This window comes from Phyllostomus hastatus, unplaced genomic scaffold (assembly GCF_019186645.2).
Source record: "Phyllostomus hastatus isolate PE091 unplaced genomic scaffold, TTU_PhHast_1.1 phas_contig_16, whole genome shotgun sequence".
NCBI lineage: Eukaryota > Metazoa > Chordata > Mammalia > Chiroptera > Phyllostomidae > Phyllostomus > Phyllostomus hastatus.
The window spans coordinates 1,932,123-1,953,894 of NW_025333643.1; the positions used below are offsets into that span (position 1 = coordinate 1,932,123).

The following is a 21,772-nucleotide window of genomic DNA, read 5'->3' on the forward strand; positions in this document are numbered from 1 at the left end:
CTGTAACCATGAGAGGCCTCGAGAGTGAACTTCCTGTCTGAGCACCCTAGAACTGCAAAATAAGAAAAAGTGACTGTTGGTTTTTAAGCTTTTGAGTTTGGATATGATTAGTTATGTAGTGATAGATAACCAGGAAACATGCATTTATTGGCTACCCACCCCCAAACCCACTAAAAGAGCAGTAAATGAATAAAGATATAACATAAAAGACAATGAAAATATGAGGCATAGGGTGTGAAAACTGTTAATTCATTTTTGGAGGATATAACATGCATAGACAGTGGCAGCTGATTTGGCAGAAAAGTTAACAATGAAGGACCTGTGGGGGGGTGAGCGGGGGATGCCAGTGATATACAAGGACCACTATATCTCACTGGGAGAGGCTCAGAGACTAGAGGCACAGGTGTCTGGGAAGCCCAAGGTGAGACTAAAGACAGTCAGTACTCAGATCCCCTAACCCCATCCTGTATAGACAAATGCCTGCCCTTGCCCAACCCTGGCAGGAGACAGGAAGTTTATTCTCTGGAAAAAACAAGAACTATTAGAGGAACAGGCCCTAACCTCCAAGACAGACACACACACACACACACACACACACACACACACACACCCTCCCTCCCTCCCTCCCTCTCTCTCTTTGGATTCAGCCTCTAGACAAGGGCTCCTGTTTCCAGTCTGCCAAGTTCCCAATGACATAAAAATGTATGCCCAATAGAAAGAGTCAAAATTCTCACTGAGTTCAACTGTGTTTTTATTGCAACACTACCACTGAATAATGCTCTAATCTCAAGGTGGCTGAAAAGACCCACTGTGAAGGACTTTCAATGGTCCTGGCTCTGGAGTTTAGATTTTATCTGAACAGAGGTCCCAAACTGGTTTTGAGGCCCAGAAACATGCTTGAGGAGACATGGCCTGGCCTGTATAGTTTAAAAACCATTTGTGAGTTGCCAATACTTTAAAGTCAAGAGATTTCACATGTACAAATCTAGGTTTCTAGGTTCTTGTGAGAAATCCTGATACATTATCTGTGAGCTACATTCACAGTGCTGATGACAGCCTGCCCCTTTTAGAGGGTAGCTCTCCATGTGTCACTTCCGACTATTTAACATTCTAATGGTGTTTACATGAGCTTCCTAACCTCCTGCTGTGGTCCCCCTGTGCCCTCACCTTAAGCATCTGAGTTTTCACTTCAGTCCTAAGTAATAAAGAATCATTAAAGAACTTTATAAAGAGGGCTAGGAAAGGCTCTATTTCAGAGCACTCTGGCAACAGAAGGGAGTAAGGGAGGAAAGGACAGAGGAAGGGAAGAAGGAAGGGATGGGAAGGAGGCACTGGTCCAAGTGTGGCAGGTTAGGAAACCATCACAGTGGGACAAATGAGACCTAAACCAGGAAATGGTGTGGGAGGGGCCAGATGTGAGGGGTGAACCTAGAGGCTTTGATGTTTAGACTCGCAGTTCTAACAATGCACCCAAGGCATCCTAAAGGTCAAAAGCCACAGGGTAGCACCTCATCTCTCCCCAAGGTGAAGGGGAGGATACAAAGCAAAGTGTAGAAAAGGCTTTCCAAGGAACCTTTGGCTTCAAGGTGCATGTCCTGACCAGTAGTGAATAGGATGTGGTGCTGAAATGATCACTTTGTTAAGAAACTCAAGGAATGCTACTCTTTAACTTTTAGATTTTGTGAGCAGTCCTAAGTGGGTTACCTCTTGAGGTGGTCCTGGGCTAGTAAAGAATTACCAAGCCTCAAGACTGAGTTCCTAATTAGATGACCTTTAAAAAACAAAAACATTCTTTGCTGATCTGCCCCTCATCAGAGGAGCCATTCCCTTCAGCCATCATATAATCTTCCCTAGAAATGATCACAGATCCTTTTTTGTTATAAAGCAAAACAGTAAATGCCATCTGTTAGATCTTCATTTACTTGGCAGTATGTTCCAAGTGGATACTTTGAAACATGGTAAAATTTGGCCTAAGTAGCAAGAACTCAAGTGACTCACTTGCATTTTGCGTCATAAAGAAATGGCTCTTTTTAAAAAATAAATAAAACATTAAAAAGCCCAAACAAAACTATTCTTCTGAGCAATCCATGTCCTAAACCAGGAGTTGCATTTTTTTTTTTGAGAAAGTAATCTAATTTTACATCATGTTGCAAGATACTTGAACCAAGTACAACTTGGAAACAACACCTTTTTAAGGCCCAGGAAACTCCAGGTCAAAAAGGAAAGGAATGATTCTCAGTAAGAGTCATGCTGGATGGGGCTCTGGGACTTACACTTCCACTCCCCGAGTTCAAGTGTGTCCCTCCTCCCTTATGACCAGTTCACCACAGGGTTGGTTGGTCTCTTTTCTCTTCCTGGGAATAGCAAGGGCCATTTTTATAGAAGTTTAAGACCTCTCCAAGTAGACTTCTACTGTGACAGAGCGTGACTTTGACAGAATCACGGAGATGGGGAGAAGAGGGTTTTCTTCCTCTCAAAGTCCCCAAGGATAGAAGAGAAGAAATAAACAGAAATAACTACTAAATGTCCCACCACTTACTAGCCATATGACTTTGGAGAAGTCATTCTCCCTCTGTTTAAGGTCTCAGCCTTTTCAGTTATAAAAACAAGATAATTATTGTGAAGATTAAACAAGACAGTATGTAAGTGCATGGAAAGTGCGATTTGGTATTCTGCAATTACGTCTGTTCAGAGTCCACATTCTTAAAAAAATAAGGCTAATAACAATTTTAGGAAGTTTAAAAGTGTTTTTATGTTTTAAAATTGACTTTTAGAAGGAGAGGAAGGGGGAAGAGAGAAAAAACATCAATGTGAAAGAGAAACATCAATCAGTTACCTCCCATTCACACTCCAACAGGGGATTGAACCCTGCAAACTTCTGGTGTGCAAACCAGCACTCCAAACAACTGAGCTACTTGACCAGGGCTAAAAATTTGTTTTAAAACGTTTTTTGGGGGTTTTTTTTTTTTTGCCAATTAATATTTCTGAAATTAGATCAGTGGTTTGGGCTCAGTAGAAGTGCTGATGCTACGCCCCACCCAAAGCTTACTGCCTCAGAACCCCTGGGGACCTGGCAGTTCCCTAGTCAAGAACCCTTTGCAAATTATTTATTATTTTTTTATATTTAGAGAAAAGGAAAGGAAGGGAGAAAGAGATGAAGAGAAACATCAATGTGTAGTTGCCTCAAGCGCACCCCCTACTGGGGATCTGGCCCACAACCCAGGCATGTCTTGACTGAGAATGGAACCAGCAACCCTTTGGTTCACAGGACCATGCTCAATCAATCCACTGAGCCACACGAGGCAAGGCTAAATGTAGATACTTGTTAATAAACAGTGTAAAAAAAAATACAGCTAGTATAATACAACTTGATTTTTTGTGTGTGATCTTTAAATCCATTAAATGTTACAAAGCCACTTAAAGGGTGCTCACTAGGAAGATTTCTAGCGAAAACACAGTAGAGAAAAATATGACACTATGGGAGTGCTGACCTCAGCTGCAGGGGCTTGTAACCTGCTGATATTATTTGCAATCTGTGTTGACATGTACATCTGTTTTGAGGGGAAGAAAAACTGCTCAAGCAGGTCCAGATTATGAACCCTTGCTACTACTTTCAACATTAAACAATTAACCTTTAATTGAAAATTTACTGGAACTATTATAAATAGGGCAAACTGATGCAGAATAGTTTATAATGTAAACCTTAATGTCAAACTAGACCAGAGCCCTGGCTTCACTTACTGCACCTGTAGCATTTGGGTATCGGGCAGGCTGCCTAACCTATCTGGCCTAAGCCTCAGTTCCTGCACCTCATTAAAATGGAAATGACAGTGCCTTTTTCACAGAGTTGCTGAGTGTTGTATGAAGAAAATTTTAAAAACTATAAGCCATCATAGAAACATTAGTTATTGTTTAGTACTCATTTCAAAATCTAGTACAATTGTAATGTTTGCCAAAAAACCCCAAAATTCAATGATATGTGAATTTTTACACTATATCTAGTAGCAATAGTTGACATTAAAAACTTAATTTCTGAAAAAGAATCCACAATTGCAAAGTAGTTCATGTTTACAAGCATGTACCATTATCACACGAGTTTGTTCTTACCCATCTCTCCTGTAAAAATCTCCCTGCCAGAAGAGAATTTGACCATATCATCTCGAGGCTCCTTCCAGCTTCCGGATGTGTGTGGTTCACCATGACATTACCAAATTTAACTGTTTTCCCCACTTCCTTGCATGGTGAGAACAAGAAGGGAAAATCAATGTTTAAAGCATCTCCTATCAAACCAAAATGTAAAAATAAGGGCAAAATACTCAAGCTTGGGGTCACCCTGATAAAAGCCAAAATAGGTGTTTAAGAAAAAAGACTGACCTATCCATCCTGGAGACAACACTCATTCATAATAAACAAGTGCAGAGGGAAAAATCAATTAGCAAAGGATCTTTGGTCTACAAAGAGAATGACGATGGAGAGTCCAGCCTAAACACTTCAGGGCATCTAGGATAAATAAGTTGTCTGTACCCTCCAAAGCAAGTCAAACCATACATAACTTAGAAGAAATATCTAAGGAAAACCTACAATTCCCAAGAGTCACAAGGTCAAGAAAAGCAATTTTCTTTACATATTTAAGCAATTTTGCAAAAAGTTGCTTTATATATACTTTTATATCATTGTTTACTAGTTCCAAATTGCGAGGGGAAGAGGCATGGTCATAACATTTGGACATGTTCCCTAAGCGACCATAAATAATAGTTTTGGGCCCTGGGCTGGTAGCTCTGTTGATAGATCATCCCAATGCACCAAGGTTGTATATTTCATCCCCCGACACGGCACACACAAGAGAAAACCAATGAATACATAAGTGGAACAACAAATTGGCCTTTTTTCTCCCTCTCCCTTCCTCTCTCTAAAGTCAATTTTTAAATTTTTTTAAGTAATAGGTTTTTGGAATGTTTCAACACTTTACCTGATACTACCAGAAGCTGGCGCATCCTCGGACCTTTAAAACCTATATAAAAACCCAGCTGTTCAGAGAAGGGCCCAACAGTCTAATAACCACCCAATAAACCACTCTCTTCCGATCTGATCGACCTACAGGCTCTCTGCTGTGACTGCTTCTTCAACCAAGAAACACAGAGGCTTCAGCTCTGCGGGAGGCCTTGGTAGAGAGAGTCCAAGCGAGAACAGTCCCCGCCCTAACCTCTAGGCTCGCGATCCCCCGGGAGGGGCAGGCTTGCACCGGAATAACGGTGCCCCGAGTTCCTAGGTTTTTTAAAACGACCAGTTCTCCCTTTACCCTGAGAACACTGGTGGCCACGCTATTTAAATTCTACTTTCGTCTAATGGTCGCGCCGAACGAGTATGGGTTCGAGATTTCCAGGACGGACAGTGCACACCGCGGCGTTGGCGTCAGCCCCGGCACCAGCCGGCTGGCGCGCTAGGGGCCGGAGGAAGCAGCGACAGCCGCGGCGTTCCGGTAAGCGCGCGTGGCTCAGCCAATCGGGTGCTCGCCCGCCCCCCACGACCGCGGCGAGGCTGGCGCTGGAAAGAGGAAGAAGAACATTCGCCCTCCTCCTACCAGCGCGCGGGCGGCGGCGGCAGCGGCACTGGGGTCACGAACTCTGACCTTTCACTGACAAAAACAATAACAAACCCCCCTTTCCCCGCGACCCCTGCGGCGCCCCCGGGCCCGCCCCCGCTTCCACCTCGGCGTCTCTTCTCTCGTCCGCTGCCCCGCAAGTCTGCGGCCCCGGGGCTCCCGCCATCCGCCAACGCCGGGAGCCCGGCCTCCCGCGCCCTGCCCTCCGCGCCGGGGGCCGCCCGCCGCAGACACGGGACCTGCTTCGAGGCTGCTTTGGCGCCAAATCCTGAGGTAAAATTGAAAAAGGGCCGGGGCGGGGTCGGCCTAGCGGCAGAGGGGGCGGGCCTGGCGCGCGGACATGGAGGCACCGTGGCGGCAGCTGAACTCGACCCTTTTACCTTTGCCACGGGGCGGCGGCGCCGGACGCTTTGCATAGTGGGCCGGGCCGCTCCCCTCCCATTCCCGCCCGCGCCGGGAGCAGCGAGCGGGCTCCCCCTGACCGGCCCGGCCGGCGCGAGGGTGGGGGCGGGGGGGGGATGGCCGCAGCCCCGCCTCACAGTTGGCCCTTCGCCAGCGCCGCCATTTTGTTCTCGATGGAGAGGGCTCTGCCTGGGCTGAGCTTCCCTCTTCGTCAGCCTCCTCCTCCTTGCAGTTCCTTCTTCCCTCACTCCCCGGCTGCTCGCCCCTGCGCTCCTCGAGTGCCGTTGGCCGCCGAGGCCCAACCGCCGATTTTCCTGAAGGGGAGGGTGGAAGGCGGGTACAGAGTGCGACCTTGTGAGCGACGGCTTTGCTGACCAATTGGTATCCAGACAGGAGGGCCGGGGCCCTCGGTCCCGCCCCTGAGGCTCTGCTGATTGGCTCGGGCAAGAGAGGGCTGTTCCCGCGGGGAGGTTGAGTCTTAGTCGGGTGGGAGCAGAGTCTAGGGCGCGGAGTGAGGCTCGGGGGCGCGGTCCAGGAGGAAGAGTTTGGGTTGCACATGGACCTGGTGAGGGGCCAGGCAGCTTCCCCCAGTCTGGAACGCGTCCAAAATGGGTGATATAGAACAATAGTAATAAAGGTGGCAAAGCATCTTGAATCAACGACGCTGACTCGTGGGAAAGAGGTTTCAGGATCTGGACACCTTTCAGGTCTCTTTCCCGTTATTTCCGTCGTAGCCGCGGGCGAATCCTCTGAGGCTCAATTTCAAAGTTTGTAAAATGGTGAGAATGGGCGTTTTTGCCAGGCTGGACCTCCCTTCTCAGGATCGCTGAGGAACTCTACTCAGAAAATGGCGTCCAGGCTACTTTATGAACTCCAGAGTAATGTAAAAATGGTGTTACTGTTGAAAATCGGATGTAGAAGCACCAGGAGTGGAAAGTTTAAGTGTATTGAGGGCTTGAGAGAACACAGGTGAATCAGGTAATTCTCTTCTTTTTCCTTGAGTAAATGCTTATTTGCTTAGCTTGGGGCACTGGGTATACATCCAGAGAATCAGCAAGACAAGGCCTCTGCCCTCCTAGAATTGGGAGGTGGAGATGAATAGACAAAGAGATGATTTCAGACAATGGTAAATTCTGAGGAAGAAATTAAGTGAAACTGGATAATGTATTGAAGAAGACATGAGGAGACAAATTTACATTGGGTGGTTAGAGAAGAACTCTATAAGGAGGTGGTGTTTGAACGAGGAACCCAAAGACCGAATGAATAGTCAGAGAGAGAACCACAGGTATAAAGGCCCTAGAGGAAAATCATTTGATGTGATTGAGAACAGGACAGTAACAAAGAGTTGTAGCCTGGAAAGTGGTTGGGACAAGTTCATTGTTCTTTCCATTATCTCATGCCATCATCTCCAGGCTAAAGTCTGTGAAATATGACAAAGGTAATAGAGACTCAATCTTCAACTTAGCTGTATTTCCCTTGAATTTCTTTTTTATTGTTATCAAATGAATTGCTGATGAATATATGACTTGGGGAGGGGTAGTCTCAGAAAATCACTTCAAGATTCAAATCCTTTGTCAGCCCCTTATATCCATCCATCTTGAGCAAGCATTTGCTGAGCCTCATGAATACCCCAGGAACTAGGTGCAAGACTGGGAATACAGAGATGACTAAGACACTGTTCTGTATCCTCAAGTATATGTGAATGTGGTTCTATACTCCAAGTTCTATTTTCTCTTGGTCAGTCCCTCATATATACATGTACACATATATGTGCACAGATAAAAAGTTATATGCAAAAGCTAATTAGTGTGTTGGTTAATGGTGCCAAACATTTACTAGCTGCATGACACAGGTCAAGTTACTTAACTTTTTTGAGGCTTAGTTTCTTCATCTGTACAATAGAACATTCGTTCTAGAATTGATTAATCAGAGAGCTTAGGAAAGTGCCTTGCGCACTGGTCATTGTGGTTGGGGCATCATTTCCTAACCGAAAGGTTGTGGGTTCGATTCCTGGTCACGGCACATACCCAGGTTGTGGGTTCATCCCTGGTGTGGGCACAGGTGCCTGCAACCCCACCCACCCCCAGTCCTGGTGGGGATCCCTGGTCTGAGTGTGTGCAAAGGCAACCAGTGGAGGCTTCTTTCACATTGATTCTCTCTCCCTTCCCCGCCCCCCCCCAAAAAAAAAGCAAATGAAAATGTCCTCAGGTGAGGATTTGAAGAAAAAGAAAAGTGCCTTGCACGTAGTAAATACTCGTAATTAGAGTTGTCGTTATGAAGCACTAGCTGTCTGATAGACATACTGGACTAGTTAAAAGATATAAACAATGAAATTTTCAGGCAGGTGATATAAGGGCAAAACACTGGATTAGAACACTGGGGTTCTAGTTTTGGCTCTTCTGCTTTTGGTTATTAGTTGGCACCCAAACCAAAAATTTATTTAGAAAACAAAGTAGTGGAACTAATAGTACTAACAAAATGTATGGGGTACTTTACAAAACTCTTTTTACAAGCATTACATTGTTCAAGCCCCACTAGAACCAGTGTAATTGTGGAGGACCTTTCTTTTCCTGCTCTATTTTAAAACTTTCTAAGACGTTCCATCATTTTCTTATCCCTGTAGCCTAGCCCTCTGTTCTCTAAACATACTGGCCTGCCGTCAACTTTCTTGACACTGTGGCTTACCTTAACCCCAGGCCTGAAATCCTCACATACCCCAGTTCTGCAGATCTCAGCTCGAGCATCATTTCTTCAGGGTAGCCTTCTCTGATGCCCAGTATCAATCTAGATCAGATCCTTTTACTTTACTACACTGTGTTTTTTTTCTATTATAACCTTTGTCTCACTTTGTAATTATATTCCATAATATGATTGCTTGATATTTTTGTTCCCCCTTAACATGCAGTAAGGTTTATGGGAGCAGGAATTATTTTACTAATCATTATATTTCCAGCATTTAGCAGAGTGCTTGACACTATTTGTTGGGTGAGTGAATTGATAATTTATGCTATCACTGATAACTAACTTGCTTCTCATTAATGGTACCTTTTTGTGTGTGCTTGTTCAGCAGTTCGGATGGCAGTGCCAGCAATAAAATGTCTGTTACGGTATTTGGATGAATTCAGGAAGTAGTCCCTCACAGATATGAAACTGACTAGACATCTGAATATGGATAAGATAACCCAGATGAATCTCTTGTTACCTGCTTATGTTTTGTTTTTATGGTTTTTATGACAAGAAATAATTTAATAATTAACTGAATTGCAAAGTAAATTACATGAAAGTTAATGAGTTTATATGGAACTCATTAATAAATTGCCCAAATATAATCATGACATTTACTTTAACTGAAGAAACAAAGCACCACTGATTTTCTTGAAATTAAAAATACTGGACATTTTCTCTATCATGGGGATAATAGAGAAAGAAGCCTTCAGTAAGTTTGTAAGGAGATGAGAACTGAAAGCCTCTGTACTCATTAGTTTTAAATATTTATCTTTCCAAAGATAAATTGATTCACATAACAGAACTATTGAGAATCACCTTTTAATTGCTTTACAAAGGTTAAAATCAGATTTTTAAAAATCTTCACCAAAGGGTATGTTTATTGATTTTAGAGAGAGAGGAAGTAGGGGGTGGGAAGAAAAACAACAATGTGAGAAAGAAACATTGATTATTTATCTCACAAGCCACCCACACAGGGCTAAAAGCAGATTTTGCAAAGTATTTGTCAAGCTTCCACTGGAAAGTCTGGTTAATAGAATATTCTTGTTTACTTATTTTATATAATACTGATTTAAAAAATAAAATGTTACAGTATTTAAAACCAGTAATAGTCACACTTTAATTCTTTCTTTTTGCATTTTTTGTATATCTTGTTGCAGGATTTTTTTAACTTTATTTTTATTGTTGACACTATCACTACAGATGTCCCCATTTTCTTCCCCCTTGCCCACCTCCACCCAGCCCCTGCTCCCCCTTCTGTTTGTCCATCAATAGGATTTGGTATCACTTGTTTATTCAACAATTTTGATTTCTTGAATTACTCAGGGTAACCAAAGAACTAACAGTATAATGAAAAAGCTATGTATTGTCTTACAACATTAAATGAGTTATTTATTGCTTTCAACAGTTGTAAAGTGACCTTGAAGTTTTTTTCTCATGAACATGCCTTTACAGAAAAAGAAAAACTGTGTAATAACCTCATTTATGAGGAATTATAGGAAGTCTTCACATTTGTCTCCAAGGAGTCAGATAATAGTTCAGTGCCTGTCTCTGAAACCTTAAGTGGGTGGCCTTCATTTTTTTTTAATTTTTATTTATTTATTTTTAGCAAGAGGGGAAGGGAGGGAGAGTGGTTGCCTCTCCCGCATCCCCTACTGAGGACCTGGCCTGCAACCCAAGCATGTGCCCTGACTGGGAATCAAACCAGCGACCCTTTGGTTCTCGGGCTGGTGCTCAATCCACTGAGCCACCCCAGCCAGGGCTGTTTTCCACTTTTAAAGGGGGAGAGAGGAAGCCAACACTGAGATTGGGGCCAGGAGTAGGGATCTCTTGTCCAAATAACATAGACAACAAGGCAGGTAGGCCTGTGTGAAGCAGACTGCTACCTTGGCACTGAATCACTGGCCTTTTGTGTCTAGGTTAGTGTCTCCACATATTAAGGGTTCTCCTTTGGGGTTTTTACCTTTTAGTTGTCTTACCTATGTATCATATGCTCCTTTAATATCAAAGCACCTGCTAAAGCAGATACTGGTTCCCCTTAATACCACATAGGAAGAATCTGTGAAGGAATCCATCTTCAAGCTCAAGTCCAGCCTCATATCTGATGCAAAACTCCTGTGGTCAAGTTTAGTTTAACTCGTTTTACTTTATTACTGGTTTTCTAGAAAGTGTGTTGACTTTTCCTCCATGTGTGATTATCATCTTTAACCTGATGGACACAATTGTATTCCTGTTACACATAAAAGATGAGCTCTTTATTATTTATTGGAGTTTCACTTGCTTTTAACCTAACATGATGGGAGCTGAGATTCTTTTTGTAATCCCCTCCCATCCTGCCATTCCTTCTGCATATCCTTTGTCACCTATTTCTGCTACTGGTTCTCCACCCTCTCTTCAGCAGCTCAACTAGCATAGCTCACAATGATGATGAGGGGTAGTAGATAGAGGGGATGAAAGTCCAGATCAAGGCATTGACATAGGCATTGTTACTGGGAGAGCAGATTCACACCCCTTGGCATCTGGGAGTCTTGGAGCAGAGGGATGGGAAGTGAATTGTTAGGATGAGAAAGGAATAGGCTAACTCAGATGCTCAACTGTCCTTTCTGATTTACTCCTGGACTTCACGTAGCTTATAATGATGAAAGCCAACCTCAGGGACAAAGTGTTATTTTTAGGGACAAGAAAAGTCACCTCTTCCACTGTAATAAGAGGCCTGACCTCCCCAAGTAGGAGATGAAACTCTTCATTCCATAATTATTCACAGTAACCCTAAAGATTCTAAGCCCTGAGAATGTTAACTGTTGATAGGGAGGAATTTTATTCCAAGTGTAAAAGAGGATACCAAACCATTCTGTCCTGTTTGGATTGAAATTAAAAATATTGATCATTTTCTCTATCACAGGGATAACAGAGAAGAAGCCTTTAGTAAGTTTGTAGAGAGATGAGAACTGAAAGTTTCTGTAGTCATTAGTTTTAAATATTTATCTTTCCAAAGATAAATTGATTCACATAAGAGAACTATTGAGAATCACCTTTTAATTGCTTTACCAAGGTTAAAATCAGATGGAAAAAAAATCTTCACCAAAGGATATGTTTATTGATTTTAGAGAGAGAAGAAGGTGGGGGGTGGGAAGAGAAACAGCGGAGGTATGAAAGAAGGTACTGGGGGCTGAAAAATTGGATGAATGCTACTGAAGAATAAGGAGAAATGAGAGGCCGGCGGTAGTAGCCTCAAACTTAAAGCCTTCATGGTTTACTAGGAAGAAAAGATGGCATTGCATCAAAAGGCATGTGTTGTGTTGGCCAAAAATGCACCCCCCCCCTTGCCCCTGTAAATGGTTTCTAGTAGTGATTAATTGTCTAACGTCATTTGAAACAGTTTTGTTAGATTGTTTTGTGACAGCTATCATATCAGCACGTATTTAAGAAAAAAAAATCATCAAACTTGGTGAATTTTTGTGTAGCCAATATTGAAGATGGAACAAAATACACAATGTTTTTGGCATATTATGCTTTTATTATTTCAAGAAAGGTAAAAACGCAACTGAAACACAAAAACCGATTTGCGCAGTATATGGAGAACGTGCCATGACTGATCAAATGTGTCAGAAGTGGTTTGTGAAGTTTCGTGCTAGAGATTTCTCACTAGATGGTGTTGCTCAGTGGTTGGGTAGACCAGTTGAGACATTCATTGAGAACAGTCAACATCATACCACATGGGGGATAGCCAACATACTCAAAATATCCAAATCAATAAAGTTGTTGGTGATGAAAATGGAAAATATATCTTTTATTTTATGGAAAAAACCATATGGACTTTTTGGCCAACCCAAGAATATTCATAGGAGTAGGAGTCCTAAGAGTTCCAAACTAGAAACAATCTAGGTGTTCATTAGCTGTAGAATGGACAAATAAATTGTGGTGTAGTCACACTTGTAATACTATACAACAATGAAAATCGACTAGTTGCTCTTGGTTATTACAAAAATAATGAGCTAAAGAAGCTAGACACACAAAAAATATATTACATACAGCTCAAAAACAAACTAATCCATGATAATAGAAGTCAGGAGAGAAGGGAAGTAAATGACCAGGGAAGGGGTTATTATAAGGGTGACTTTTTGGGTGCTGGTAATGTTTTACTGTTCTGAGTGGTTTTAATGTTTGTGTTCACTTAGTGAAAATTCATTGAGCTGTTTTATTTATGATTTGTGCACTTCTTTATTTGCATGTTGTACTTCAGTAAACATTTTTACTTTAAAAAAGACAGTAAAATTATCCTCACCATTTTAATCAATATGATTATTATATAGGTAAAGTTCCAAAAGAATCATTTACTGTCGTGGTGGAGCTAGGTCAGAAATTTCTGTGAGCGGTACTGAAACATAAAGCACATACAGTAAGTCCTCACTTAACATTGTCAATAGATTCTTCGACTTTAAGTGAAACATAATGAAACCAATTATACCATAGGCTATTTGACATAAACAGGAGTGAGTTTCTAGGACATCTCATCTATGCTATAACAAAAACAACAGTATTCGAGGACCTGCTATGCTTAGGGATTAGTAGTTGCATAAATGAATTATTAAATGATCTAGCTTTTTGTATAAACAGTTTGTTCCCTTAGATAATTAACTGGTCTCCTGTCACTTTCTAAAATTCCTTCCTCTTGACATTTTCTGGGAAATTATTTTGAAGGGCACAGAGGGAATGTCCTGTTCTTAGAGTCAGAGACTTGAGTTAGAATCCTAGGCTCACCTCTTACTAGCTAGAAGACTTGAAAAAAGTTGATTAAACTTCTGAGTTTCAGTTTTTTCCTGTATGTATTGGTAGAGCTAAGAATACCTACTCAGGAGGTATTTTAAGGATTAATTGGTGCCTAGTTTGATACAAGGCATATTGTAGACTCTCAGGAAATCTGTCCTGCTTTCCTGCCATCTATCTATCCCTGGCTCACACTAATAGAAAATGAAGAGAGTTCTTATTCTTACCACTATCACCCATACTTTGGGCCCTTGAGAAGGTGAGGAAAATCATGAACAGTGTACAATGATTTGTTTTTTAGGGGGAGTCTCCACACAGGAAATTGTAGCACCGCTCTGGTAGCATAGAAACTCCGGAGATGAGAACCCCTTCTTTTTCCCACTGTTTACTCTTCAATCCCACCCCCCACCCCTGACCCAAGCATTTATTATAATCCAGACTTCTGATAACTTTCTTGTGGAGGGCAGGCAATCACCTGACCCAGAAGCAGGTGTCTTGGAGTCTAAGTAGTGGCAGGGTTTCTCATGATAGGATGTTTATCTGAACTTGAGCTTGGAAGCATTCCCATGAATTTTTTTTTTTTTTTTTTTTGATCAACAGTTGTATTATATTAAATCTGCCACTGAATGGAAATCGACTTGATTTCCATTTTCTGGTTTCAAATTTTGGTCTATGATTTCAAGTCTTGAGCTATGTATGTCTCATTTTTTAAATTCTCTTTCATGCTATCTAGATTTTTCGGTTTTTATTTTCCCATGAGCATAAATAAAAACACTCTGACAATGACAGTGTAACAAAACTTATACTGAATGTCTTGGACCTATCAAAAAGTTCTGTACCCATGTAGTATTTTGCAAATAGTTACCAGGTATTAGTTTATTTTTAAATATTTATGAGATTTATTCCAATTCAGTCCTTTCATTTTGCCCAGTTATACAATTTAACAATGAATTACAAATGCTGTGTTAGCATATTATACATATAAATATAGTTAAATTTCATGTGGATATTATGTCAAAATGAGAGGCCTATTTCTAAGTGTAATATACTTTTTATAGTTTGAGTTACTGCTTTCAAATTTCTTTGAGAAAGTAAAAAGTGGCACCATCTCCTGTACCAATAGTAGCTTCCATGTAGTACGTGTCTGCTGTGTGCCAGGCACCATGTTAGGCCCTTTCCATATATATTTAAAATCTGATTTTTGCAATAAACTCACCTGGTATAGTATCAGATCAACCTAATGCTTGAGCCTCAGAATCCAGTGTGTGTGTTTAGATGAGAAAATATCAACACAGTAGGGACGTTGAAAATATTATGCTAAGTGAGATAAATCAGTCACAAAAAGCTAAGAACCATATGATTTCACTCCTGTGGCATATAAAACTGAAACTCAGAGACACAGGCAGACAACAGTATGGTGGTTACCATGGGGAAGGGGGCAGGGGTGGTAGAGGGTAACAGGGGCCAAATACATTGTGATGGAAGATGATTTGACTATGGGTGGTGGGTGCACAATGCAATTTTCAGATCATGTGTCATAGTAGTGTATACTTGAAACTTATATGATCCTGTTAACCAGTGTCACCCCAATAAATTTAATAAATACATTTTTGAAAGAGTAGATATTTTTGCATGTTATATAATTGTGGGCCATGTAATACATACATATGGATGTGAATTAGTTAATTGTGAAGGGAAAGGCAGGCTCATCCATTCCTATCAATAAAGACAGAGTTTCCTTGTCCCAGGGTTTATTGTTATTTGAGACCCTGGCTCCTAAGCCTGCCCCTGTGAAGAACATAGTTGAGCTGTCCTGGCAACTTACTAGGTATTCAGGTATTCCCCATCAGAGCCCAGCTTTCACTGCAGTGGGGTCTGTAGCTATGCTTGACTAAAGAAACCCTGGTTGCAAAGTTTGGTCAGCTTTATACTCTGTGAGCCTAGAAGAGCTGATTCACCATAGTGTTCTCTGCTTCTTCATTGTTAAAGGAGTGATACTGACCTCACTGTAGTTGAAAGAATTTGTTATAAAACAATTTTTATATACTCGGCTCTGTTATCATACATGTACTATACAGGAAAAACTCAAGTTCAAATTAAGTTTAAGACTATCCCTTCATACCTAGTCTTTGTTGCAACTACTTTCTAGCCGGCCCTCCAGTGTACGTGCAGTCTTTTTTCTTCTCTGTTATCTCCATGCTCTTGCTTAAAGGATTTTTTGGAGATAGAGATGTGATCACTTCATTTTTCTGCCAACCTCTGATTGTTCTGTGTCGTCTACAATGGTAGCCGCTCTCCTCCCCCTACCTCTCCCAACAATTGCCCACCACAATTCCTGCTGTTCCTCAAATATGCCATTCTCTGCTTAGGACTTTCCCCACCCTCCTCCTCTTTGCTTTTTGAATTTCTCCTCTTCCTTCAAGACCCAGCTCCTCTCCTATAAAACTGTCATTGGCTCCCACAGGCAGAGGGAGATGCTTCTGCCCCTTTGGACACTTATTGTAACATTTACACTGCATAACTTTTATTGGTTTCCTAAAGTTCTTTACGGACAAGAACTTTCTCCTCCTCCCCCTCCTCTTACTGTTGTTAATTCTCAGCAGTCCGTTCATTTACTATTTCACAGAAATTTCATAAAAAGGATTGGTGGTAGTTTGAACTTCATTAGTTGAAAGTATCATAGGAAAATATTCTGAAGCAATTGTTTCTTTTTTTACTTAAGATACTTGGTCTTTTCCTCAAATATTGTGTGTGGGAGCAACCGTCAAGTGTTAGGGAGCTGAACAGGTCAAGGACCAACCTTTGAAGACCTCAGGTTTCTGTACCAAGAGCTATGTTGTTTTGCCCACAGTGCTTATTAAACAGTCTGGTGTATAGTAATCACTCAGTAAATGTTAGTTACTATTAGTATTATCATTGCTTAGCTCTACTAGCCAAGAAGGTTGTTTTTAAGTGCTTTATGTAGTTTGTAGTATCAAAGCAACAGGTTGTTCTTTTTTTCAGACTTCAAATGCAAAATTATATCGTGCTAGTGACTTGTGGTTTTTCAAACCATAGGTGGATTCAATCCACTGTTCCTGGAGCTTCTCATTCTAGAGGGATACCTCCTAATTGACAATCATTGTCAAAATGCTCTATCTTTTCTTTGTACCATGTGGTCTTTCTGTCTTTAGGACTGCCTATTGCTGTGGTAGCAGTAAGAGAAGCTCTCAGATGAGAGTCTTACCCCTTGACATTATCTCTCTTTTTTTTAACTTATGCACTGGAGTTAAATGTTTTCCGTCACTTCCTGATATCACCTGAGGATTTTGTTCTTCTTACATTGTGATATCCTGGAATAAGCCTCTGTCTTTCTTAATTATATATGAAAGTAAAAGATGATTTGTGAGTTTCAAAAATGATGAAATAGAAATTTTTTTTTGAAATTACCCTTTTATCTGCTCTCACTAGATTTAAATCTTTATTGAAAGCATTTGCTTTTCATAGTTTCTCTCTTAATTTCTCTCTCTCTCACTATTATTATCACTCTTTGTCTTTGCTTATTTTTCCAGAAGGTGCATGTTCCTCCTTATTCATTTTTAAGCAGTTCCAAAGCTGCTGTTGATGCCTGAAGCTCCTTTGGAGGCAGAAAACCAAGAGTGAGATCAAGAATTGTAAGAATTTGTGTGTATAAAGAAAGGTTGCTGTTCTGGGTCTTGAGTGTTTGAGATGGTCCAGGAAATTGTTGTGGGAAAGAGAGCAGATTGGAGGGTGGGGCACTTGCCCTAACAGTGAGCAAGGTTTATTATAAAGCTGCAGTAATTAGATAATGGTAGTAGCATGGAAAATGTTAAGTAACAGTAGTGGAATATAACACAGAACCTAGAATTATAGCCACACATACAGGGAAGCCTGAGATATGACAAAAGTACATTGCAGATTAGTGGGGTAAAGGACACGTTAAAAAAAAATGATGCTGGAAAATTGATTAACCATACAGGGAGAAAAGTAATTTGATTCTTCTCATTACACTCAAGAATCAATTTTCAGATGGATTGAGGGCTTAAATGTGAAGGACGCAACTCTTAAACATTTATAATACATAAAATTATACTTTTGAGCCTCAGGCAGAGCAGGATTTTTACAAATAAAATAGTAAAGTACAAACTATAAAAGAAAATGTTGATAAATTCAGCCTTGTTAAATTTAAGAATTTCTGTTCACCAAAAGACACCATAAATTAAGTAAATAGATATGCTCCAGGGTAGAAGATATTTATAATTTATATAATCAACAAAGAATTAGTATCTAGAATATTTAGCTTTTCTAAGCTAAACATGTTAATTACTACTTTTCCATGACCTAATCTTTATAATTATTGGTCATTAGACTATCTTGTAGCCCCCTAGTTGTATGTGAGGTTGATTGGTGCTGTAAATTTAGTGTTAAAGTGAGTCATTACAGACAGTTTTCTGAGTTACTAAGTCATTTTTATCAGGCAGGCAGTCATCTATTAAATCCACTTGAACTCAAAACTTGAAAGATCAAGCTACCTCTTTCAGGGAAAGCCAACAGAAAGATAGGCCTTTCTAGTACTCTTATGTCTATACTATTCAATAGTAGTATTCCCTAATGATAACTGCAGTTAATAACAGAACAGAAATGCTAATAACACTTAAAAATGATAAAATTAATAGCTGCAGCCCTGGCCAGTATGGCTCAGCTGGTTGGAGTGTCATCCAGTAAACTGGAAGGTTATGGGTGTGATTCCCAGTCAGGTCACATGCCTGGATTCTGGGTTTGGTCCCTGGTTGGGGCACTTACAGGAAGCAACCAATCAGTGTTTCTCTCCTCCATCTATGTTTCTCTCCCTTTCTCCCCCTCCCCCCCTTTTTTTAAAATAATATAATAGTTGCAGCCACATGCACATATGGATTTTATTTCTCAATATATAATACTATTGACTATCTTTATCCATTTTAGTCCTTAGAGAGCTCTGTTTTGAAGGGAAGAAAAATGAAACTCTAGACTCTTCACATGCAGTAATTGTGTTTTTAACAACAGTTGACTTCTCCTGTACAATGAAGTGATGCTTTTTCCCTCTATTTCTAAGAATTGGAACCAAACTGTAAGTAGGGGAAAAGACCAGGGTGTTTCTCTATGCTTTTTCTTCTATAAACAAGGAAAAGAAAATAACAGTTAAAAGTCTTATCTACGTATTAAAAAGTGTAAATAAACAGAAGCACTACTTCCGCAATTCAGACCATGTACTCTGTGTGAAGATGAATCACCCACTGGTGACCTGGTATCCTGTGGCAGTTGGCACAGTACCTGCTCTTAATAGGATTTTGACTTCCTGAAGGCAGGGGCCAGTTATTTTTTATTTGTCAATCACAGTTTCATGCTCCAATTTCTGTCTCATTACCATTTTGGCAAAATAATCTGAAGGGGAATTATGATCACAGAAGGGGCTGTCTAATAGTGGATAGAATAATAGAGAAAGTCACAAGAGAATGAAAGAGCTTCATAGAGATCTGTGTTTATAATACTTTAAGAACTATAGGAAAGTGTTTATAAAATTACATTGCAAAATTTGTAATTGAAGAAGGGCCAAGCAAATGAAGTGTGTATGCATTGTTTATATTATAAACTCAGTAGTAATCCCATCTAGTTTGTAAATGTGAATGCTAGAAATAAATACCAGAAGTTTGTTCTCCTATTAACCATGGGAACTGTACAGCCAATAATGAAGTTTTTGTGATTTGTCCAGGAATTGGGTACAAACTGGGATCCCTTTAGCCTGGATTCTTTGTGGGAGAGTATTATAATGGAAAGAGTTTAGGGACTATTCAGGGTAGCTAGGTTTTATGACCTGAAGAGACCCAGGGTTCTGTTTCATCAAAAGTGCTAGTACTCAAGTAATCCTGACCCAGAAGTCTAGTAGAATTTTTGGTCTTTAGATCATTTTCCTCAATTTTTACAAGTGATCACACTATTTTCTCTATTAATAGGAAGTGGAATTGTCTGGTTTTCTATTTTAATGAACACCTGAAGATGTGAATTGGTAAATTTATGGGTACCATGTTCTTAGCTCACTTTAGTAATGCAGTCTTCTTCTTTTTTTCTTTGTTAGTGATAATATTAAAAGTGGGGTGTCTCAGCACCTGGACAGTGTTCTCACACTGCCACTAGTAACAGAAGTATAGTTGATGATAGCAATCAAGTGCTGTGTATTTGAAATTGATCTCACACTTTGCTCAGATAGCCACCTTCTTATTCAGCGTAATGTGACAGGGAGCTAAACAAAAAGGTGTGATTCCCACCTCCCTAAGAGGTGGACCAAGCTGTTACAACCCAAGAGACCTGATAATTAAAGTTCCAATTCATCTTTGTCTATATTTACCAGGGAAAGTCTTGTTTCCAAATTGAAATGTTTCTACTAATTAATTTTGGTAGCTGTAATTGAAGAATCTGGTGCGGCTTATCCAGATATGCTTAGCCCGCTAGCTGTGTTTTCTGTAACAGGCAAAATCTACACAAGACAGTATCAAAGATGAATTTTGATTGCTGATATATTTCAAGTAGCTTGGTTTCTCCCCACCTGATAGAAGTTGCTGCATCTTTCCAAACAGGTTCTCTAATGATCTTGCTTCACCATGGCTACAAATATGGAGGGGCTGGTTCAGAACAGAGTGGGGACCCAGCAGGTGGCTGAGGTGAGTGACAGGGGCTAGCACAATAGCTGGCACCCTTGCTTTTGAAAGGAAAAGTACATCAGTGTGCTCTCTCTCTTTTTTTTTAAACAGTCCCAGCGAGGTCAGCATGTAATCTAAATCCAAAGCAGGATGCTGCCATAGAAGTAAAAAATGAAAATGACAAGAACATGTACTCCTGTGTTCCTTTGCATGAGTAGGATAGCCTAGTCACATACAGTAGGTGACTTTTAAAAATTTCACATTGAGCCCTGACTGGTGTGGCTCAGTGGATTGAACAGCAGACTGCGAAGCAAAGGGTCACCAGTTCAATTCCCAATCAGGGCACATGCCTGGGTTGCAGGCCAGGTCCCCAGTAGGGGGTACACAAGAGGCAACCACACATTGATGTTTCTGTCCCTCTCTTTCTCACTCCCTTCTCTCTCTAAAAATAAATAAATAAAATATTTTTAAAAATAAATAAAAATGTCACCTTTAACTAAAAGAATCTAATGTTTATCAAACATATGAGTACAGCATTAACTCTAAAGCTCTGTCTTAGTTTATTCCACTTAGTTTATTTGACACTTTGTTAATCTGTTGGTATGATGGAAAACCTGATTCTGTGCATTCTTGAGTCATCATTGACCATCTACTGTGTACTGGGGATTTTGCTAAGAGCCTAGAAATATGGAGGTGAATGAGCCATTGGTCCTTCCTTTAGCATTTTCACAGCCTGGTTAAAAAGTCATTTTCAAACAGGGTGAGAAATACAACTCTGTGAGGAAGGTGATCCGGGAGGTGAGTCTTCAATGCCAAATAAACATTTGTCAGACAGAAACAAGGAAGTGGGGTGGCATAAGTGAGATAACCTATAAAAAGACATGAAATAGCTTGGTATGTTCAGGCAACTTGAGGTACAAAGGAGGGAAAGGGGGTCAGATCTTTTCACTCTGTACCAGGTCATATGCATGGTCTTCTGTCATCACAACAACCTTACGAGGCTGGTATGATCATTATTCCCATGTCATAAGTGAGGAACCCAGCGTTCAAAAACAAGTACATCAGTACTTGGCTGAAGCACACACTGACTCAGTTCTGTGTCGCTTCTTCCAAAACTCCAATAATCTATGCATCATACTATAACCAGGAACCATTAGAACAATTAAGATTTGTATTTTGGAACCAGTACTCATATTTCTAGGGCAAAAATGCAAATTTATGGAGGAATGGACATTTATAGAAAGTATTTTTAAAAATAAAAAATAAGTACATACATGCCAGTTTAAACCAATGAAAATAGTGAGCAGATTTTTTAGATTTTAGATCAGACATTAAGGCAACAGTGTAATTAATCATCCCTTTCCTCCAGCAAATAATGATTATATTAACTAAAGATGATAGCAGATGGATTTCACACATTTTTTAGTATTATATTTCTGAAAGACCTGTCAGCTATTAAAATGTTGGTGGTTATTTGTTGCTTTAGTTTCCAATAGGAATAATTACCTTGATAACCATTGGGTTTTCAAATATTTAGAGTTATTTTGCATTTGATACAGTTTCTAGTTGAGATTGATTTAGAGAGTAGTTGTGGATTACTGCC

General features: G+C 40.4%; 1 protein-coding gene across 4 annotated transcripts in view; it reads left to right on the top strand.

The window, feature by feature from the left end:
- The first annotated feature begins 5,389 nt into the window (after positions 1-5,389).
- Positions 5,390-21,772, top strand: part of NR2C2 (nuclear receptor subfamily 2 group C member 2) — a 98,990-nt gene continuing 82,607 nt past the window's right edge. Inside the window, exons 1-2 of one of the 4 annotated variants that reach the window (XM_045831919.1) lie at positions 5,740-5,875; positions 20,107-20,190. In XM_045831919.1, the coding sequence (XP_045687875.1) occupies positions 20,131-20,190 (60 nt within the window). In that variant the 5' untranslated portion in view covers positions 5,740-5,875; positions 20,107-20,130. Of the gene's footprint in view, positions 5,876-6,493; positions 6,983-20,106; positions 20,191-21,772 lie in introns of those variants that run through there. The other 3 variants (XM_045831918.1, XM_045831921.1, XM_045831920.1) reach the window with 3 other exon arrangements.